This window comes from Electrophorus electricus, chromosome 7 (assembly GCF_041902795.1).
Source record: "Electrophorus electricus isolate QZ-2024a chromosome 7, ASM4190279v1, whole genome shotgun sequence".
Classification (NCBI taxonomy): Eukaryota; Metazoa; Chordata; class Actinopteri; order Gymnotiformes; family Gymnotidae; genus Electrophorus; species Electrophorus electricus.
The window spans coordinates 6306686-6325000 of record NC_137503.1 but is presented as its reverse complement, the minus strand read 5'-3'; the positions used below and the strand labels follow the sequence as shown (position 1 = coordinate 6325000).

The 18315-nt window shown below is 38.8% G+C and overlaps 2 protein-coding genes across 5 annotated transcripts in view; one reads left to right on the top strand and one right to left on the bottom strand.

Annotated features, from left to right (window-relative positions):
• Positions 1 to 5919, bottom strand: part of uhmk1 (U2AF homology motif (UHM) kinase 1) — a 6024-nt gene extending 105 nt beyond the window's left edge. The window contains exons 1-8 of the mRNA XM_026998889.3: positions 5042 to 5919; positions 4289 to 4581; positions 3937 to 4128; positions 3639 to 3733; positions 3482 to 3558; positions 3292 to 3390; positions 2941 to 3029; positions 1 to 2781 (exon numbers count right to left, since the gene is read on the bottom strand). The exon at positions 1 to 2781 is cut by the window's left edge and continues 105 nt beyond it. Coding sequence (XP_026854690.1) covers positions 2635 to 2781; positions 2941 to 3029; positions 3292 to 3390; positions 3482 to 3558; positions 3639 to 3733; positions 3937 to 4128; positions 4289 to 4581; positions 5042 to 5342 — 1293 coding nt within the window. The 5' untranslated portion in view covers positions 5343 to 5919 and the 3' untranslated portion in view covers positions 1 to 2634. The remainder of the gene's footprint in view (positions 2782 to 2940; positions 3030 to 3291; positions 3391 to 3481; positions 3559 to 3638; positions 3734 to 3936; positions 4129 to 4288; positions 4582 to 5041) is intronic.
• Positions 5920 to 6110: 191 nt separating this feature from the next.
• Positions 6111 to 17110, top strand: uap1 (UDP-N-acetylglucosamine pyrophosphorylase 1). Of its 4 annotated transcripts, XM_026998883.3 has the most exons (12): positions 6117 to 6254; positions 7310 to 7461; positions 8504 to 8796; positions 10059 to 10266; positions 10809 to 10984; positions 11366 to 11538; positions 13754 to 13947; positions 14395 to 14535; positions 14882 to 15070; positions 15465 to 15506; positions 16137 to 16203; positions 16402 to 17110. In XM_026998883.3, the coding sequence occupies exons 3-12, from the start codon at positions 8520 to 8522 to the stop codon at positions 16492 to 16494; spliced, it is 1560 nt and encodes a 519-aa protein (XP_026854684.2). In that variant the 5' UTR covers positions 6117 to 6254; positions 7310 to 7461; positions 8504 to 8519; the 3' UTR covers positions 16495 to 17110. The 4 variants fall into 4 exon arrangements, with proteins under 4 accessions (XP_026854685.2, XP_026854684.2, XP_026854687.2 ...); XM_026998884.3 differs by lacking the exon at positions 7310 to 7461 and having other exon boundaries at positions 6111 to 6254; XM_026998886.3 differs by lacking the exon at positions 15465 to 15506.
• The last annotated feature ends 1205 nt before the right edge of the window (positions 17111 to 18315 follow it).

Below are 18315 nucleotides of genomic sequence, written 5' to 3'. Positions count from 1 at the left end.
AGTCCTTTTTTAAGACTTGGAGAGGCTATCCACAACATGTCCTAACTCTGTCAATGGTACTTTACAACTCTGTTAATCTTCTGCATCTTGAGGTATTGTCTAGACAAATGTTATTTTTCATTTTTGATTCATTGTGTGCTTATTGTAAAGTGTAGCTTTCCTGTAGCTCCTTCAAGAGGAAGTAGGAATCCAAGAATGTTGCTGTCTTGCACATTAGACATACAGCTTTTGGAATCACTTCTGTACATGCCATGGAGGGTATCATTTGCTAAGTTATGATATTTGGTCTGATGTAAAAAAAATTTCATATGGAAAGCTCAACTTTATATGAATTAATCTGGTACTCTATGGTTCCTGCAATTGTAGCCATTATTGTAACCTTTTGAATATTTTAAAAACCTTTTGAAAAAGCAATATTGATTAGGTCTGTAATCTATAAACGTAGGGATAAAGCCAACTTGTACCACTAGATCTCTTTCTCAGAAGTTTCCATGTTATTAATTTGCCTTCTGAAGAAAGAGTAAACTGTAAAATAGCACACTGAAGAAACCAGCAAATCCAACAAATTATATTCTATCAAAAGAACCAGAAATCTAGTGTTCAAAGCATAGCGCTGAACTCAATGCACAGACTTCCACAAAATCTTAAAAACAAACACCTTATCAAATGTTCCTTTGAAAACTTTAACCTAGTTGTTGTTGTTTTTTGCAGAGCACTGTCCAATTCCTCCACAGAAAAAAATTTGCAAACTAAATAGGCAACAATCAAAAGTTTTAGATCAGTAGTAATGTGCAAAATCTAAACCATAACAACTAAGACCTTTCCATCAAAAACTGCCCAATCCATTGCTTTCCCCACAATGTCTTATACTGCAACACCAGAGACTGAGGTGGGAATAGCTTTGCCCTTTAAATAGGGGCTCATGTAGATGGGAAGCCTGGAAGACTACACAAACCAGGCTCATCTGGAGCAGAGAGGAACTGTAAACAAACAAATCCAACTGCATCTCATTGCTGAAGAGGGAGTCTCAGAGTAGCTTCTAGTGCATTTTTAAAATTAAACAAAAAGTCATGCAGAATATTAGTTTCCACACAGTCTCACCACCAGAAAATCCTAAAGCATATTTTGTTTACACGATATATTCCTATAAGACAAAATAGTACCCAACACTGCAATGTTAACCAAGCTGAACTATGTTTTTACACTAATGCTTACAAACAACGTGTAATGATGTACAGTGCTCTACTTGTGAACATAAAGTTTTAGACTTATTTAGGATATTTTTGTTTGTTTGTTTATTCATTCAGTAATGGAATCTGTCATTCTGAAAATCACTGTTAGTGGCTTTAAAATGTAAAAAAAAAAAAAAAAGGAAAAAAAAAATTTAAGCTACAGTTGTACCATTAAGTACCTTTACTGTTCTAGATGAAAGCAAACGCGCCAACAGAAGCAGGAAGGGAAACGCCTTTGTGTGCCACACAGCCTACATTCAAACTGAGAAACTACAGGCATGTGGAGCAATACTGATTACATAAAGCTAGATTTTAAGAACCTATAAAAACTGTGCTACCGAAACATAGCTGTTATACAGCAAAATGCATGTGTCTCAATACTAGAGTTTGTATAAAGACAGGATAATTAATCCATGCGTTAAGGTAGTATTCACAGTTGTAGTGTACTGAACCCTACAGACAAGCGTAACTATGTTCTCCAACTTTCCCAATTCCAACGCTGAATGGTACAATAAGAGATCTCCATTCACACAATTAAGAGCAAATACTGCACAAGTGGGTTCAAAAGTGTTTCAGAACAAATTAACATTTAAACTAACAAGACACCATGGAAATTTATGTTCCGTGTAAAAATTACCATCCCACAGAAACTTAAGGAAAGGGGTCTAAAAGGAATTTGGGCTAAACACGGCCTAAACCAACACTGAAGGTTTTGCCTTTTACAAAAACTAAAGACCCCAAGTAAACTTGAGGTAAAAAGAACATACAACTATTTTGTATTTTTTTAAACTCATCTGTGCTTTCTCTCACTCTTTTCTCTGGTAGATGCATTTTCTGCCTATTTTTAACCTAAGATAGTTGCAAATGTCTTGAATGGACATAAAACTATGCCACCAGACAGTGTGTCCAGTCATTCAGAAATATGGGCATAATACAAAGATTTGTACTTTCTAGACGGTCCAGAGATAATTGTAAACCTGTCATTGTTTTTGACAGTGCAAACCCCAGAAGCAAACCAATACAGAAAAAAATAAAAACTATTATCTTTGTTATGATTCACACAGCATTAAAGCATGTATGAAAACAGTGTTGGATCACTGTTAACAGTCCATCACCTTAAGTTTTTTCTTACTGTAAATCCAGTGTTACAAGGAACACAGGTGAGTCCTTATTGCATGATGAAAGCATGCCACCAATTAAGCTTTAAATCAAGGAAGAGGACACCACTATCAGTATTCACACCACATATGTTTAAGTACCTTTCATAATGCTATATATTAAAAGGCAAACACTTAAAGTACAGACAGTTATCTAGACAGACACAGTGTGGGCTTCATAGCTACTAAGCAACCTTCATACTGGAATACATTGTATGTGTGCACGCATTTGTGCATGTAGCCCATCACTGTACTGTTTGGTAAAGATACCCTCTCTTATAGGCACTCAGTGGGTAGAAGGTGGCCACCACAAATTTGCCATCAAACGTACGGCCTGTCAGCTGCCTCTGGGCTTCTTTGGAGTCTCCAGCATTTGCATACTCTACAAAGACCTGCAGACAGAAGGGCATCCATCAGAACCTTCCCTCAGCACATAAAAACAAACAGCAAACTAGAAAAGAGAGTGAAGACCAATTAACACATTAGACAAAGACGTAAAAACTAAGCTGCCCAAATCTGAGATCAGTTGATAGGGACATCACAAGTCTTACCTGGCCCTTGCCAGGGTTTTCTTTTGGAATCAACAGGGATATGACTGAACCATACTTTTGGCATTCTTCCCTCATGTCTTCAATAATGTCTGCATTAAAAGATTTTTTAAAGATTATATATGCTTACACACACATAAGCATTCACAAATTGCAGAATCGGCTAAATTAAGAGGATTCAATAAACTCAAACTTTTATCAGTGGACATTGCTAATAATATTTGCAAAACAAGGCCCTAAAAGCAGTCTCAACCTCAGTGACCAACTGAAATGTTTAAATTAGGTAGGTAACAGTTGTGTTTAAAGTTACTTTGATCTCAAAGGATTAGAAAAAGTGCTGACAGAAACATTTACCTTCATATTCATCGTCATTGTATAAATGACTGTCATCAATCACATTGAGCAGTCTGAGGACAGGAGTGGGCAGCAAAACCAAGTCTTCAATGTGAGGTGCTGAGAACAAAGCAGTTTTCTCACTCACATAACTGGGGTTCTGTGTGTCTGGGTATGAAAACTGTCAAAGTTGTTTTTGAAAGTGCCCTACCAAAAGGAATACTGAAGAAGGGGCTGATCAGTGCAGCTTCAGCTGTGCTTCTGCTACTAGGGTTGCTGTGAAGCATGCTGGGGTGAGAAAAGAACAGGTGTTACACAAACCAAATTCTGCCTAAGTGAACAGACACTTGCTGTATACCAATGTATACCTTTTTATAAGATCTCTTAGATGATAGACAGGGATTGCAGGGTAAACCACAGAATTGCTTGAAAAGATGTGATCTACTATTGCAGCAGGATTGTCCTACAAAAGAAGAGCATGTGATGATGTGCACACAGCACCTCCAATCAGGACTCATTACAAGCATGTCATTTTTGACAACCTGCACAGGGGGCTCAGGTCTGATAAATCACCTTAGAAATGCTTTCAAAGCACATACACTTACTGTACCTTCCAGCTTCACTGTCACTTTGTACACACGAACAAAAGGTGAAGTCTTTACTGACCTTCCATTCCTGAGACTTAACAGTTTCTTTCAGTTTGATTCCTGAGAACATTTCCAGCAAGATGATACCCAGGCTCCACAGGTCCACAGCAGACGTGCAGCCTGAGTCTCCCTCCAGCCCAGCCTGGGCCAGAGAGTTCTGCACTTCTGCCTCAGGGGCACGGTACCCATCCGTCTGGATGTACTTCACATCCTGCAAGCAACAAACATGAACCTACATAAAGGCTAAACTAGTGGTAATAAGAACTATATCATATACTATTCAATCCTAGACATATCCTGAAACATTGTCCATTTTGTTCAAACAGCTGTGAACATTCCAATCTGGTGAGAAGTTCATCTCAGCCCCTCACCTGGTGGCCCTCTTTAAAGCTGAGGCCAAAATCAATGAGTTTGAAGCACTCGTCGTCAGGGCTCCAGAGGATGTTGCGAGGCTTGAGGTCAGCATGCACATAGCCCTCACGATGCAGGAAACAGAGGGCCTCCAGGACATCACGGGCACAGTGCTGGATCAGCCACATGGAGTGGCCCTGGTTGCTAGCTCTCACAAGCAACTCTGACACACTTACATCCAAAAGCTCCAGCAGTAAGCAGTGTGTGGCTATGCCAAGCGGGTTGTGATTGGTGAACACCCCATACAGCGTCACTACAAATCAAGATTAGAACAATGAATATTAATGATTCGATGTCTGCTCCTCATGTTGTGCAATCAAAGTTACATTAACAATGCATCCATTTTGACTTTTTAGAGCCACTACTGAGTCTTAGAAACAATAATGGGGCAGTGGTAGCTCAGTGGTTAAGGTACTTGACTGGTAATTGGAAGGTTGCCAGTTCAAGTCTGACCACTGCAAAGTTTCCACTTCTGGGCCCCTCAGCAAGGAGGATTAAAGAGTGCCTTATCCCTCAAGTTGCATTGATATATAATTGTAAGATTCTTTGGATAAAATGTCAGCTAAATGTAATTTTTATTCACTGAATGTCAGTTATGTGACTGTCTTAAGCTTTGTCTTGCACATCTAAAATGAGTATACCCAAACTGAACAATGTTAATGTAATGAAGTTATCTAATTTCAGAACCAGTGCACGCAAATTTATTTCCCTACCGATATTTTTGTGCCCCTGAATGTTCTCCAGCACGGATCTTTCTTTAAGATACCCGTAATCTCCACCTTGTGCATCCACTTGAAATTCCTTTACTGCAGCCATACTTGCTCGACCAGAGCTGACTCGGTAAACGGATGCTGAAACACCCTGTCCTAACCGAACCTGAACGTTCCACATTTCTCCAAAGATCTCAAACAAAACTGGCTTCATAGTCTGATCTACGTTTCCCTGTGGCGGTGGTAGTACCGGTGTATTAGCATTGGAAGTTGACATTTTTGCATTTCCTGAACTGCAAGCCATGGCAGAGACTGCAGGTTGATTAACCAGTTAGGTGGATAACATTGTAGTGTTGCTGAGAAAATATGCAAACTAGATAATGTTAGATACTGCATACGAACTGCCTAGCTCAGTACAATTAGCTACCGCTAGTTAGCTATCTTGTTCACGGGTAAAAAAAAAGGGGGGGGGGGGCTTTATATTTGAACAATATAATTTAACCCTAGACATCGAATCGACCAAGGGTAGAAGTGAGCTAGGCAACTCCTAACTATTTTTTTCAAAATTTCATTATCTAAAGTTATCACTCACTTGACATGTTAACTTGACGGTTGAATTTTGCAGTTAGCTAGCTAGCAATGAAATGAGTGAGTTCAGCTTGCTAGCCACATCAAAGAAAGTTCTTGAAATAACACATCATAACACACGTAGGCTCAGTATTCACGGCATACCTAACAATACACAGACTACGTTGAAAACGAGAACGCATATAATTTAAAAGTACAGCAGCTGAGTAAGTGGGTTTACGTCGGTCAGAAAAATGAACATGTTTGCCATTGTTTTGACAGCCATTGTTTCGGAAGTGACGACATTTTAATGAAAACGACTTCCTTTGCATGTTTACCTGCAACATATTTCATAAAGGTGATCTAGAGAGGGGAAAGATCACACGGACTGTGTAAAGTACAACATGTCAGTAACAAACGTTAGGTGAGGTATAGAAGGGCAGTGGTTAGTTTAATGACTGGCTGTAATAAAATGTTGATTAGGCGTCCCCTGGTGCTCTCGATGCCACGTCAAATTACGGAAACGGGACGTGGATTTTGTTATGGGGCGGAAATGGAATGTAATGGCGTACCGGTGTATTAGCATTGGAAGTTGACATTTCTGCATTTCCTGAACTGCAAGCCATGGCAGAGACAGCAGGTTTAACCAGTTAGGTGGATACATTGTAGTGTTGCTGAGAAAATATGCAAACTAGATAATGTTAGATACTGCATACGAACTGCCTAGCTCAGTACAATTAGTAACCGCTAGTTAGCTAACTTGTTCACGGGTAAAAATGACTGTATTTGAAAAAATATAATATAGACATAGAATCAGCCAAGGGTAGAAGTGAGATCTGCTACTCCTAACTATTTTTCAAAATTTCATTATCTAAAATTATCGTTCACTTGATATGTTAACCAAACCTGTACTTGCCAGTTAAATTTTGCAGTTAGCTAGCTAGCAATGAAATGAGTGAGTTCAGCTTGCTAGCCACATCAAAAAATGTTCTTGAAATAACACATCATAACACACGTAGGCTCAGTATTCACGGCATACCTAACAATACGCAGACTACGTGGAAAACGAGAACACATATCATTTAAAAGTACAGCAGCTGAGTTAAGTGGGTTTACGTCGGTCATAAAAATAAACACGTTGGCCCTTGTTTCGGAAATGACGTAATTGTAATAAACACGACTTCCGTGGAATTCGTGTGTTTACCCGCGAAATATTTCATAAAGGTCACGTTTATAAAGAAATAAACAGTAATAGTAATATTTATTTTATAACAATCCAATTGGTACATTTTCTGTTATATATTATATTAATAAATTGGTCATTTTTAAAATATATATCTACTTATCCAGTGCGCAAACACCCTTGATTTACAGGTGGGAACTCATTTCCCCCCCTTTTTTAATGGAAATCAATTACTATTAGCTTCTGAGATAATACAAAATATGTAGCTAGCTAAAAGAGAACATGTACAGTTTAGCATACCACCTAGCTAGATAACGTACATAAATGAGGCCATTTATAATTTCGCAAGAAAGCAACTCTCACCAACAGTGGTATCCTAACGTGTTCATAACGTGCGTGATCTAGAGAGGGGAAAGATCACACGGACTGTGTAAACTACAACGTGTCAGTAACAAACGTTAAGTGAGGTATAGAGGGGCAGTGGCTAGTTTAATGACTGGCTGTAATAAAATGTTGTTTAGGCGTTCCCTGATACTCTCGATGCCACGTCAAATTACGGAAACGGGAGGCGGATTTTGTTATGGGGCGGAGATGGAGATAGTAGTAACGTATCCTTGTCTTTATGAGAAGCGAGAGAAAGTTCACCAAGTGACCATCGAAACCTGCGCTGAAGGTAAGAACATTACCGGGTAGCAAGCTGTAGTTCATTTGGCTGGGTAACATAGTTAGAATCTGTGTCTATTTAGTTAGCTGGATAACATACAATCCTTCCAGCACGTCTCAGCGCAGCCAAAACCGGCACTTTCGATATTCTTGACTCCTAGTAAGTCTCATCAATTAGGATATTAATCCATCCGCTTGATTTTTATTGGGGAATCTTACTATTGTAATTTAGGAATAGTCATGTTAACAGCTAACCTAGATAGCTATTTTGGTTAGGCTGATAATCTTGAGAAATCTAGGGACTACCTTGGCTAGCTACTGGACCGAGCGATCCCAAAGATATTTGGTGACGCTGAGGTTTTCATTGTACAGAAAACCTTATGTACATTCTACTTGTACACATCCTACATATATGTTAAGACTAAATGTGGCGTAAGCAACGTAGTATTGGCACAGAAAACATAACGCAAGCTAACCTATATATCGACTATACCTAAATCTTACGATCTGTCGGTTTAACTGTCTTCATATTCGACAGCTAAAGCTGTCCTGGTCCCCATCAGCAGTAATGATGATTAAACTACTTAGGTTTTCGTGTTAAACTGTTATAAATCTGATCTTAGTAGCTATTAATAATTTTCATATTCATGCTAATTGAAAAGTACCAAAACATTAGCTAGCGTATAGCTTTGCTCGTACGACCAATTAAATGCTACTTATTTCTGTTATGTGAATAAAATTATACACCAAAGAGTTATGAATACAATTTAACTATTAATTTTTCTAGTTCTCAAAGATATAAAACAGTACAAACAAATGTTATCTTGTTAATATAACTTTTTGATAAGAATGCAATTCAGCAAATAATCCTTTGCATACTGATTCTTTTATCATACCACTTAAGAGTTTTTCTCAAACATCACATCATCCCTAGACTTGGTTATTTTGGAATTGTTGGTCAGGCTAATCAAGCTTGCCAGAAAGTCCATTCACTATTAGATAACCAATATCTGTGCAGTTTGTTATGTATATTCCATTGCTGATTCTCCCAGATCTCGCCCTGTGAACATGGACCTTGATAGACTGGAAGAGAGGCTTGCAGAGGCGGGCCAGTCTCACCTCCTCAGGTTCTGGGATCAGCTCAGCCCAGAGGAGCAAGCAGAGTTGGCGCATGAGTTGGAGGGCATGAACTTCATAGAGATCAATACGTTCTTTAAAAATGCCGTGGCGACCTCTGGCCAGGCCAAGCAGGAGCAGGTAGACAGCAGAATGGAGCCATTGCCACGGGAGGTCCTGGGCAGCGTGACACGTGATCGAGAGTCCCTCAAAGAATGGGAGGCAGAAGGTTAGAATAAATGGATCATTTGTGGGTCTCTGATGTGCCATTTAGACTCATATCTTTGAAATTCATGCCATTCAGCTGATAGGCAATACATTTTGTAATGAGGAATGCGTCATCATTTAGTGTCTTCTGTGGGCAGATACGAAATCATTGCTTGTAGTAATGTTTATCATACAGCATGAGTAGTGCTGCCTCACAGGAGCTTACAATCATTAAAAAAAACTTGTAACCAAAGTTATTTTGAAATCCATATCTAACTGTTATAGATAATTGGCTTCAATCACAAACTTCTGTAGAATAGTGAAAATAAGAAACAACTTTTAAATAGTGTGATCAATACCAGCCCTGAACCAGTACACGAAAGATGAGACAAAAGTGACCGGAGGAGTTGAATCCTTCTCTGGGGTTTATCCCAGAGCTCCACCCTTAAGTCTTGGGCTCACAGTGGGGGCTAGAGACATCTGGTTCTGATTAGGACTGACGCACGTAGGCTCCTCATGAGGTTCCTCAGCATTGTATCAACTATTAATCACTGCCCATCACATCCAAAGTCTAGCTTCCATTTCATAGATACCATTCCCCATTCAAAATGCACATAATGTGTGTGTGTGTGTGTGTGTGTGTGTGTGTGTGTGTGTGTGTGTGTGTGTGTGTCTGTGTGTGGGTGGGGTTTGGTTCCTGAAGGAAATGATAGGCTAGGATATGTGGTTATGTGCTAGAAGTTGAGTGTGGCTGGGCAATAATAAACCTTACTGCAGTTTATGTAAGATAAGCATGTACCGTAGTATCAAGGACTGTCATGCTGTGATCCTACTATTCAGATAAACATGGTTTATGGTTGTAATTTCAAGGTGGGTTATGAATCTGGGTTCTTCTCATCTGCACGTACACTGTGGCTCATTCCGGCTTAATGAGTAGTCCAATTATTGTTATTAAAGGAACCAAGGAAGACTGTACGTAGTATGCTATAAGGTCTGATTATCTTTATCATTAGGCCTGTTTCTGCTTAACTTGTGTATATATATAGGCAATGCTGTGCCAAGGTTGTATAAACTAACAGCAAAAATGTCACCTTCTCCTCCCAGCCATATCTTTCTCTTTTTATCCTCACTGTTTAACATTGTGACCTCTTACACTTCTTCCACAGTGACTAAATCTAATGACCATGTCCCTGTATTTATAATACTGTAATAACACCTTGAGCAGAAATGATGTAGTTGCCCCCTGAAAGTGTCTGGTAGGTGACCTCTTGCCCTTCTACACAGGCCTTCGTTGCATATCTCAGAACAAAGTGGCCGTTCTGCTGTTGGCCGGAGGCCAGGGGACACGCCTGGGTGTCTCATACCCCAAAGGCATGTATGATGTGGGCTTGCCCTCCCACAAAACCCTCTTTCAGCTCCAAGCAGAAAGGATCCTGAGACTGGAGCAACTCGTCGAGCAGCAGCAGCATGTGAACCAGTGCTGCATTCCATGGTGAGATGGACCTTTTAGAGGGTGCATATTTCAGCTGGTCTAATTATGGATATGTTAAAAACAATTACAATCCAGTCTGGAAGAGGTAGAATCAGACTGTGGTCAGAGTAGTGTGCTGCCCTGAAGGAAGTAGATCAGACCTGCTGTTCTGTTAGAGGTCTTTCTCAGTTGTTTTGTGATCCTGAGCTCATTGAAACCTTATCAGATCTGACCTTAAGCCTTTATCACATTATTCCACACATGATGTTACCCATAAGGAAGTAGAACAAATATGGTTTTACTGAATTGCCCGATGCTATGTATAATTGCAACTTTGAATGCGGAAGAACATTTTTATGCTAATTGATCCAACAACAGTGGACCATTTATTATGCATGAATTTTAATTATGTTACCTGGATTTTTGTATTCTTAATCATTATTCAAATGTATATTTACTTAAGGTTAAATTATGCTCTTTTCTATCTTATGTATATACACATACATACAAAAGTAGTTACACTTGTAACAAGGAGATGGTCCTGTCATATGGTTTCATATTAGGTACATTATGACAAGTGGCAGAACAATGGAATCCACTAAAGAGTTCTTCTCAAAACACAAGTACTTTGGCCTTAAAGAAGAGAACGTCATATTCTTCCAGCAAGGCATGCTTCCGGCCATGGACTTCAGTGGAAAGATCATTCTTGAGAGCAAAGGCAAACTGTCCCTGGCACCAGGTGAGGTTTATGGAAAGCAGTCTGATTCTCAAGAGGGGTTAGGGCAAGTTGACAGATTGCAGTGCACTGGTTCTGTTTCCTGATATAGCACACCTAATTAAACTCCTCAGGAATTCACTGGGGATGGAATCAGGTGTGTTAGAACAAATTAACAATTTTTGTAGTGCTATGACTGTCCCATTACACAGCTTTGACACTCCTGGCTGATTGCCCGAAAACACAAACAACTTGGCACCTCGTCCTGCAGGTGTATGGAAGAAACACATTCAGTTTCCAAATGCTAATATTTATTCATACAAGTGCTTTAGTGTGAGATGGGGGCAGTGGAAGTAGTGACATAATTTTCTTTCTTTCTTTTTTTTTTTTTTTTTTTGGAGTTAGATGGCAATGGAGGCCTTTACAGAGCGCTGGGGAAACATAAGATTGTGGAGGACATGGAGAGGAGGGGAATTGCCTATGTCCATGTCTACTGTGTGGACAACATCCTGGTGAAAGTGGCAGACCCAGCCTTCATTGGCCTTTGTTTGCTTAAGGGGGCAGACTGTGGGGCAAAGGTCAGTGATGCCAGCATTCACATCTTGCAACAAATTATATATATAATGCCTGATAAGGATAGACATTGACCAACCAGAATTGTAAACTTTTTCAGTCAGTGTTCCTATATAATTAATGTAATTGTACACTGGGAGTAAGAACGAGAACCTGCATTCTCCTCCAAGTACCACTAGATGGGGCAGTTTCTCTCTTTGAAAAAAGTTTTTCAGGCACTGGAAGGTTAAGTTTAATTGATAAAAGACTTCTTTTACATTATGACAGTTGCTCTAACTTACTTTGTTTTGTTTGCTAGCTCCATTGAGGTTCAATAAAATAACATTTAATTAAAAAAAAATGTTTATTTTAAGATCTTAACCACATATCTTTCAATACTTTTTAGCCACTGAGAAATAATTATTAAGCAGCATGCAGCACTCTGTTGCTGTCACTAATGATGTATTTTGACTCCAAGGCCAGTAAAGGAAAAAAATAAATGTTCTGTGCAATGCTTCTATAACTAGCACAGATTTGCAGTAGGCACATGAATCATTCTTGTTGTGTTTTACGGTGTCACAGTGTTTAATTAATCCTTCTCTTGAGAGATGAATGCACTGCTTAGCTGAGGAAAATATGAAAGGATTCCTCTGAAACTATTCAGTATAATATTTAGGATTTAGTCTGTGTTAAACACAGAATCCCATGTGAAGGTGCTTGGGTATTACATCAATGCTGGTGGCACTAGAAATGTTAAGAATTACCCAAGCACCAGACATCTTAGCTTAGACCATTCCTCTATTTTTGAATGCTGTGTTTAATTAACTTCTCTAGTTGTTCACGGGTGCTCTTAGTTATTCTGAAAGATTCAGAATGTTTGAACAAGTCTGATCTGGCCTCTGATGAGATTAACTTAATTAAGACATCGTTCATTTTCGTCTCACCCTCATCTTCACATTCCCTTTCACCTTGTGACTCTACATTTGTTCAAAGGCCTTATAACTCAAAGTGGAGTTATTTTAAAGTGCTTGTAGATACATGTCAAGGCTTTGGCCTGGTAAGAGAGAAAACGCATTCTTCCAGTTTGGTTCTTTGTGTTTCGCTGTGGTTTGCGCAGATGTTTCTCTTTCTTTTTTTTTTTTAAATCGAAAAGCAGACAAGGAGAATGGCTCCACTGGTTTATGACTTGTTTTGCATTGCGAGGTGCTCAGGAAACACTCCTCCAGCACCCGCCTGCCTCTCCAGTGGACTCCTCCTTTATTTTAAGGTGGAGGAAGATGAAGCAAGGAGAAATCTGGCACATTCTGATCACACTGGAAGAGAATAAAAGCCTTTGTGTACTGTGTTTTGGCTCTAAAGAGGTCATTATTTCCAGTGGCCTCAAACAGATTTATTCTGGTGTTCAGTGACAAGAAAATAGTTGTGACCATTATTACTGAGCATCAGTTTACAATTTACGATGAATGAAAAATGTATTGTTAAGAGTTTTTTGTTTGTTTTAATGCAGAGGTATTAGGCTTCTGCTAGTGAAAAAGTTCCTTTGTTACAAGGCACATTTTATTTATATATATATATAAACTTGACCTCCACCTGCCCACCTCACATGGATGCTAAATCATCCACTTAGTGTGGCTTTAAGTCCAGTGACTCTTCCCCTTGCTAACCCATCATCAGCTGAGCACTTTGTAATTTGTTACTCATAGATGAATTAAGTGTTTTTCTGTGCTTCTGCCATTGCCTTTCATTTAAAGCAGACTCCAGGCATGGAGTGTGTGGTCTAACCTCTTCAAACACACACTAGGGCTATCTTAAAAAATGGTTTGAATGTGTCTCAGTAAAGAAAACGTTTCACTGGAAATGTTTTCTTTTTGATCTTATATGAAAACAATCAAAGATTGTTATATGAAAGCAATCAAAGATTCCATTTTGTCCTGAATTCAGTAAAATGCTTATTAATAGCTAATAAAGTGCATAGTTTTCCTTTGCTAGGATCTTGTGAAAATTATATTTGAAATGACTTATTGTGTAATGAGAAATCAAACTGCATATTGAGGGCTTGGAACCAGAAGAGTGTAAGTGACATTTTGGGTGAAAAACAGTTATATATATATATAACAAATTAAAACTCTTAATGAGATCTGTCTAATGATAAAAGATCAGACACACATGACTAATCAGTTATGAAAGCATGTTAATAAACAGCTGATGTATATCAGCTAAAATGTTGTACTTCATTGGCAGGTAGTGGAGAAGACCAATCCAACAGAGACAGTGGGTGTGGTCTGTAAGGTAAGCGGGCATTACCAAGTCGTTGAGTACAGCGAAATCACCCTGGCAACGGCTGAGAAGCGGAGCACTGATGGTCGGCTTATGTTCAATGCTGCCAATTTGGCCAATCATTTTTTCTCTCTTCCATACCTCAAAGATGTTATCAAGTAAGTCAGTTACCACATTACATAATGCTATGTGTTTAGTGAAGTACTAATTAATATAGGTGTGTAGTGGAGTAAATCAGTAAAATAAAGTCAGTTCGATTGGAATTAATTTGAAGTTGAAGGTGTAATTTGTTGCTAGATAGTTCTGTCATTAACATTTGAAATAGGCCAGCTATTTCTATAAGCTGTAGCCAATGAGTTTTGCCATCTTGTAAGTACTAGGTAGGAACAGGCTTTACTGTGCACTATGAATATGAGGTAAAGTCAAAAGAGAACCATCTGCAGATGTCATGTGTCTGGTATTTTAAATACATGATGGCTTTGCCAGATCTACTCTTTTATTGTATTTTTATGATATTCTAATAGAAAGAGCATGTTTCACTTGCCTGGGTGGGTGGGTGTGTGTGTGCGTCACTCAACTCGACTGCCTGCCTGTCTGCCTGTCAGTGCATATGAGCCCCAGTTGCTGTACCATGTGGCCCAGAAGAAAATCCCGTATGTGGACACGCAAGGACAGCTCATCAACCCTGACAAACCCAATGGAATCAAGATGGAAAAATTCGTCTTTGACATATTCCAGTTTGCAAAGTTCGTGGTTTATTTCTTGCTTTTTTTCCTCCCTTTTTTCCTTTCTACAGTAACTGGTCTCTAGAAGCATAATGGGCAGCATTTTGGAATACATGCTGTACAAAGGAAAATATAATATCTGCTAAAATACACAGCACAAATATAATATGTACTATAATATGCTGTACAAACGAAATGCATACTAACATGTACTATAAAGTATAATACATACTTACTGGCATATGTCTTGTGTCCAGTGCACTGGATGTCTTCAGTATCATGCTTCAGTAGTTCAAGAAGAATTTTTATGCTGAAGAGCAAGAAAGCTTTAGCAATGGACATTTGGGCATGTTGCTGTTGATTTTAGGAGATTTGTGGTGTATGAGGTGCTGCGAGAGGATGAGTTTGCTCCGCTGAAGAAGGCAGACAGTCAGGATGGAAAGGATAACCCCACCACAGCACGGCATGCTCTTATGTCCCTCCACCACCGCTGGGTCCTCAATGCGGGTGGTCACTTCATCGACGAGAATGGGACACGCCTGCCTGCTATACCCAGGTGAGCTTTACACCTGTGCATGCACACATGCGTACACACACATGCGCATGCACATACCACTTAGCATACCCATGCCAATTTTTGTTCTGTTTTACTTCCATTTTTTTATTCATTCCATAGCTTTCTCATTCACTCTCACACACAGAGACGCACAAACATGATTTTTAGGTGACACAACGTTTGCTCACTCTATTCGCTTGCTAATGTTTTCTTGCTCTCCTGTGCATTGGCACAGCATAAAACAACTTCACAGGCTCATGTTCATCTTAGCAAACAGGGCTGTAGAAAGAAGTTGAAGATCACACTTCTCATTGGAGTGCCTCCACCGAATATCCACAGCGTTTACATCTTCATCCATCCTTTTCACACCTTCTTTCCTGTTTAACGTTTCTAGACGAGGACCAGCAGGGGCACACTCACACGATGACAGCCAGAAGTAACTATCTCCACGGTTGTATGTAGTGCATGGTGATGGGGCTTTTGCTTCTCACTTACTCAGTTTAGCAGCCGGTAGACCGTAGAGAACCCAGCTTAGAGGGGGTGACCCACAGCTCCTCTGATGCCTGGGGAAGGTTGGTATCCTCAACCGGCTGTCCTTGACTGGTTCTCACCCAGGCATTAGACACTAACAGACAGAGAGGTGCATGCTGGGAAAGGGTGCTCAGCATGCTTTGCAATCGGCATTGGTACTGCTCATTGAGCCTTGTAACACACAGGCCTTGATGGCACTTTTTTGCTCATGATTCAAGCTTTCCTTTGTCATATTTTGCTTATTGACAGCAAATGGAGGAACATTTCTTGTCAATCATTTGTTTTGGTGGGTAACTAAATGACTATTTTGCATCATTTGGATGAGGTGTGATCTGTGTTCTGCTCTTGCAATGACTGGAATGGGGTTTCAAATGGCTTCAGCGAATTCTTCTGTACCCAGTGTACTTGGACTCTTTTTTTTCTGTCTGATTTCTTCCTTCTATTTATCAACTCTTGTGACTTTGACTAATGAGACTCAATGATGATGATGATTAATGACTGAATCTAAATAATTTTTATCCTCTGTACCTTACAGTCTGAAGGATGGCATGGACCTGCAAATTAAATGTGAGATTTCTCCACTGGTGTCTTATGGAGGAGAGGTAAGGCTCGTTACCAGGAAACACCAGCACTTTGGTAGAGCATATTGTAGAAGAGAATTTTGCCTCTTATTTTGACTTTTTCACAGAAAATCTAAACTTGTGCTTCTCGCCAACAATCCCAAGCCTGGTCCATTTGTTAACATTAAGTGCTAGAATCCAGGTTTCAAGAACTAATTCTTCATTGTCCTTATTTCCCAGGGACTGGAAAAGCTAGTGCATGGCAGAGAATTCCAACCTACTCTGATCATTGACGAGAGTGGAATCCATGAGAATGTGAAAAATGGATTGTGATAATGAAAGCAACATGGGAAAAGCACCCGTTCATCTCTCTTCTTATTAGGTTGGGAGATTAGGTTGTGTCAGTCTTGTGTGATAACATGAAGGAGAAGGACCTCTTGAGGCCTGGTGGGATTTAAGCTATTTATTTTGTTAAAATTTATTTGTACAGAAAAGATTTTTTTGTAGAAGGGAAACATACATGGTAACTAGTGATTTATATCTATGTATACACCATAGGAATGAATGTAACATAATAGAGCAGTAGATGGGTTCATCTGTCTTTGTGGCATGTGCTAGATGGTGCTTTAAATGGGCTTTCCCACTCTGACTTTGCTTTTGCTCACGTTAGATTTGTTCCAGGACACTGAATGAAATTCAAGGACAGGATTTGCTCAGTGCTTTTTTCCAACTCTTTCAAATAATGCTTTTATGCAAACTGCTACATAGTGCTCACACAAGAAAGGAAAACCTTAGTTCATGGAAGGAGTACACTAGTTGATCAATTCTGTGGTCTTGAATGATTTTTGGTTTTCTGTCAAGAGTAGACAGAGCACTTGTAATATTAGACCTACTGTATCATCCAGTGTAATCAATATTTTCAAAAATAAATAAATTGTTTACCAAAAAATGAGTGTTAGGAGCTTCTTTGTATGCGTGTGTGTGTGTCTGTGTTTTTTGCATCTCCGGCTTAAGATGAGGCTCATTTGAATCAGAGTTTCCAGCCCAGACTTTATGAGGTTGGATAGTATCGGCCAGTGTCTGCACAAGCACCACATACTACAGCCATTTTGGAAATCTTAGTGCAGTCGGAGTGTGTGTCTCGCTCTCTCTCGCGCTCTCTCTCTCTCTCTCTCTCTCTCTCATTTATATATATATATATATATATATATATATATATATATATATATATATATATATATATATATATATATATATATATATATATACACTCCTCTCTCCTTCGTGTACACTCTTATTATTCTGTTGCAGTTATTCATAATATCCAGCACAATATATTTTAGCAAATGCACTGATAAAAGTTCAATGTGTTTTAAATTCATATGTCTTTTTTGTGGGAGCATATTTATGAGTATTTTAGAATTGTAATCCTATGTAAACTAGAGTCATTGTAAATTGATGGAAATTTCATCATTTTAGTATTATCAGTCTAATTTGGCCAAAATAGTTGCCAAACTAGCAAGCATATTATGTGAAATCACTCATGTTTGGACAAGCCAGGACTGATGTCCAGGTTCAGTCATGAAGTGTGTAGTGAAAAGACATTTTAAGCATGTTTAATATATGAAGGCTTAAGTCAGTGTATTCATATTGAATGTACTAAATCACTGTGGATGTGACAATAATAATGTACAATAATATACAATAATATGCATCTTTCATAAACTTATTACCAAATCATTTCATAGTCAAAAGCGTACAGATGTGTAGATGTAGAATTACGGTTAGGGTTAACCAATGACATACTGTTTCAAACATTCAAACATTCAAATTATATTTTTATGGTTGTACCTGTAAGCCGTGTTTATAGGCAAAAACTCCATAAACTAATATCTGAATAAAAAGACATTTTGCTTGAATTTTAAACATGTAAACCAGAATTTCTCTTGCATGAAGGTCCTAATTATAAAACAATTGAAAAGAACTGACACCATGGTTTCTTTATAGCTTGCTTCAGAAATCTTATATTTCATTATTATTATTATTATTATTATTATTATTATTATTATTATATTTTATTATAACAGTCTTATATTACCGTTAAACATGCAACTGATACAAATTTTCTTCTGGGTGGAGTGGACCATCATGGAT

Bases quoted from the DNA above. Each gene is read 5' to 3' on its own strand.
- uap1 (XM_026998884.3), top strand. From the start codon at position 8,520: ATGGACCTTGATAGACTGGAAGAGAGGCTTGCAGAGGCGGGCCAGTCT. The intron at 14,536-14,881 runs GTTCGTGGTTTA...TGTTGATTTTAG, and splicing joins GACATATTCCAGTTTGCAAA to GAGATTTGTGGTGTATGAGG. The intron at 16,204-16,401 runs GTAAGGCTCGTT...CTTATTTCCCAG, and splicing joins TGGTGTCTTATGGAGGAGAG to GGACTGGAAAAGCTAGTGCA.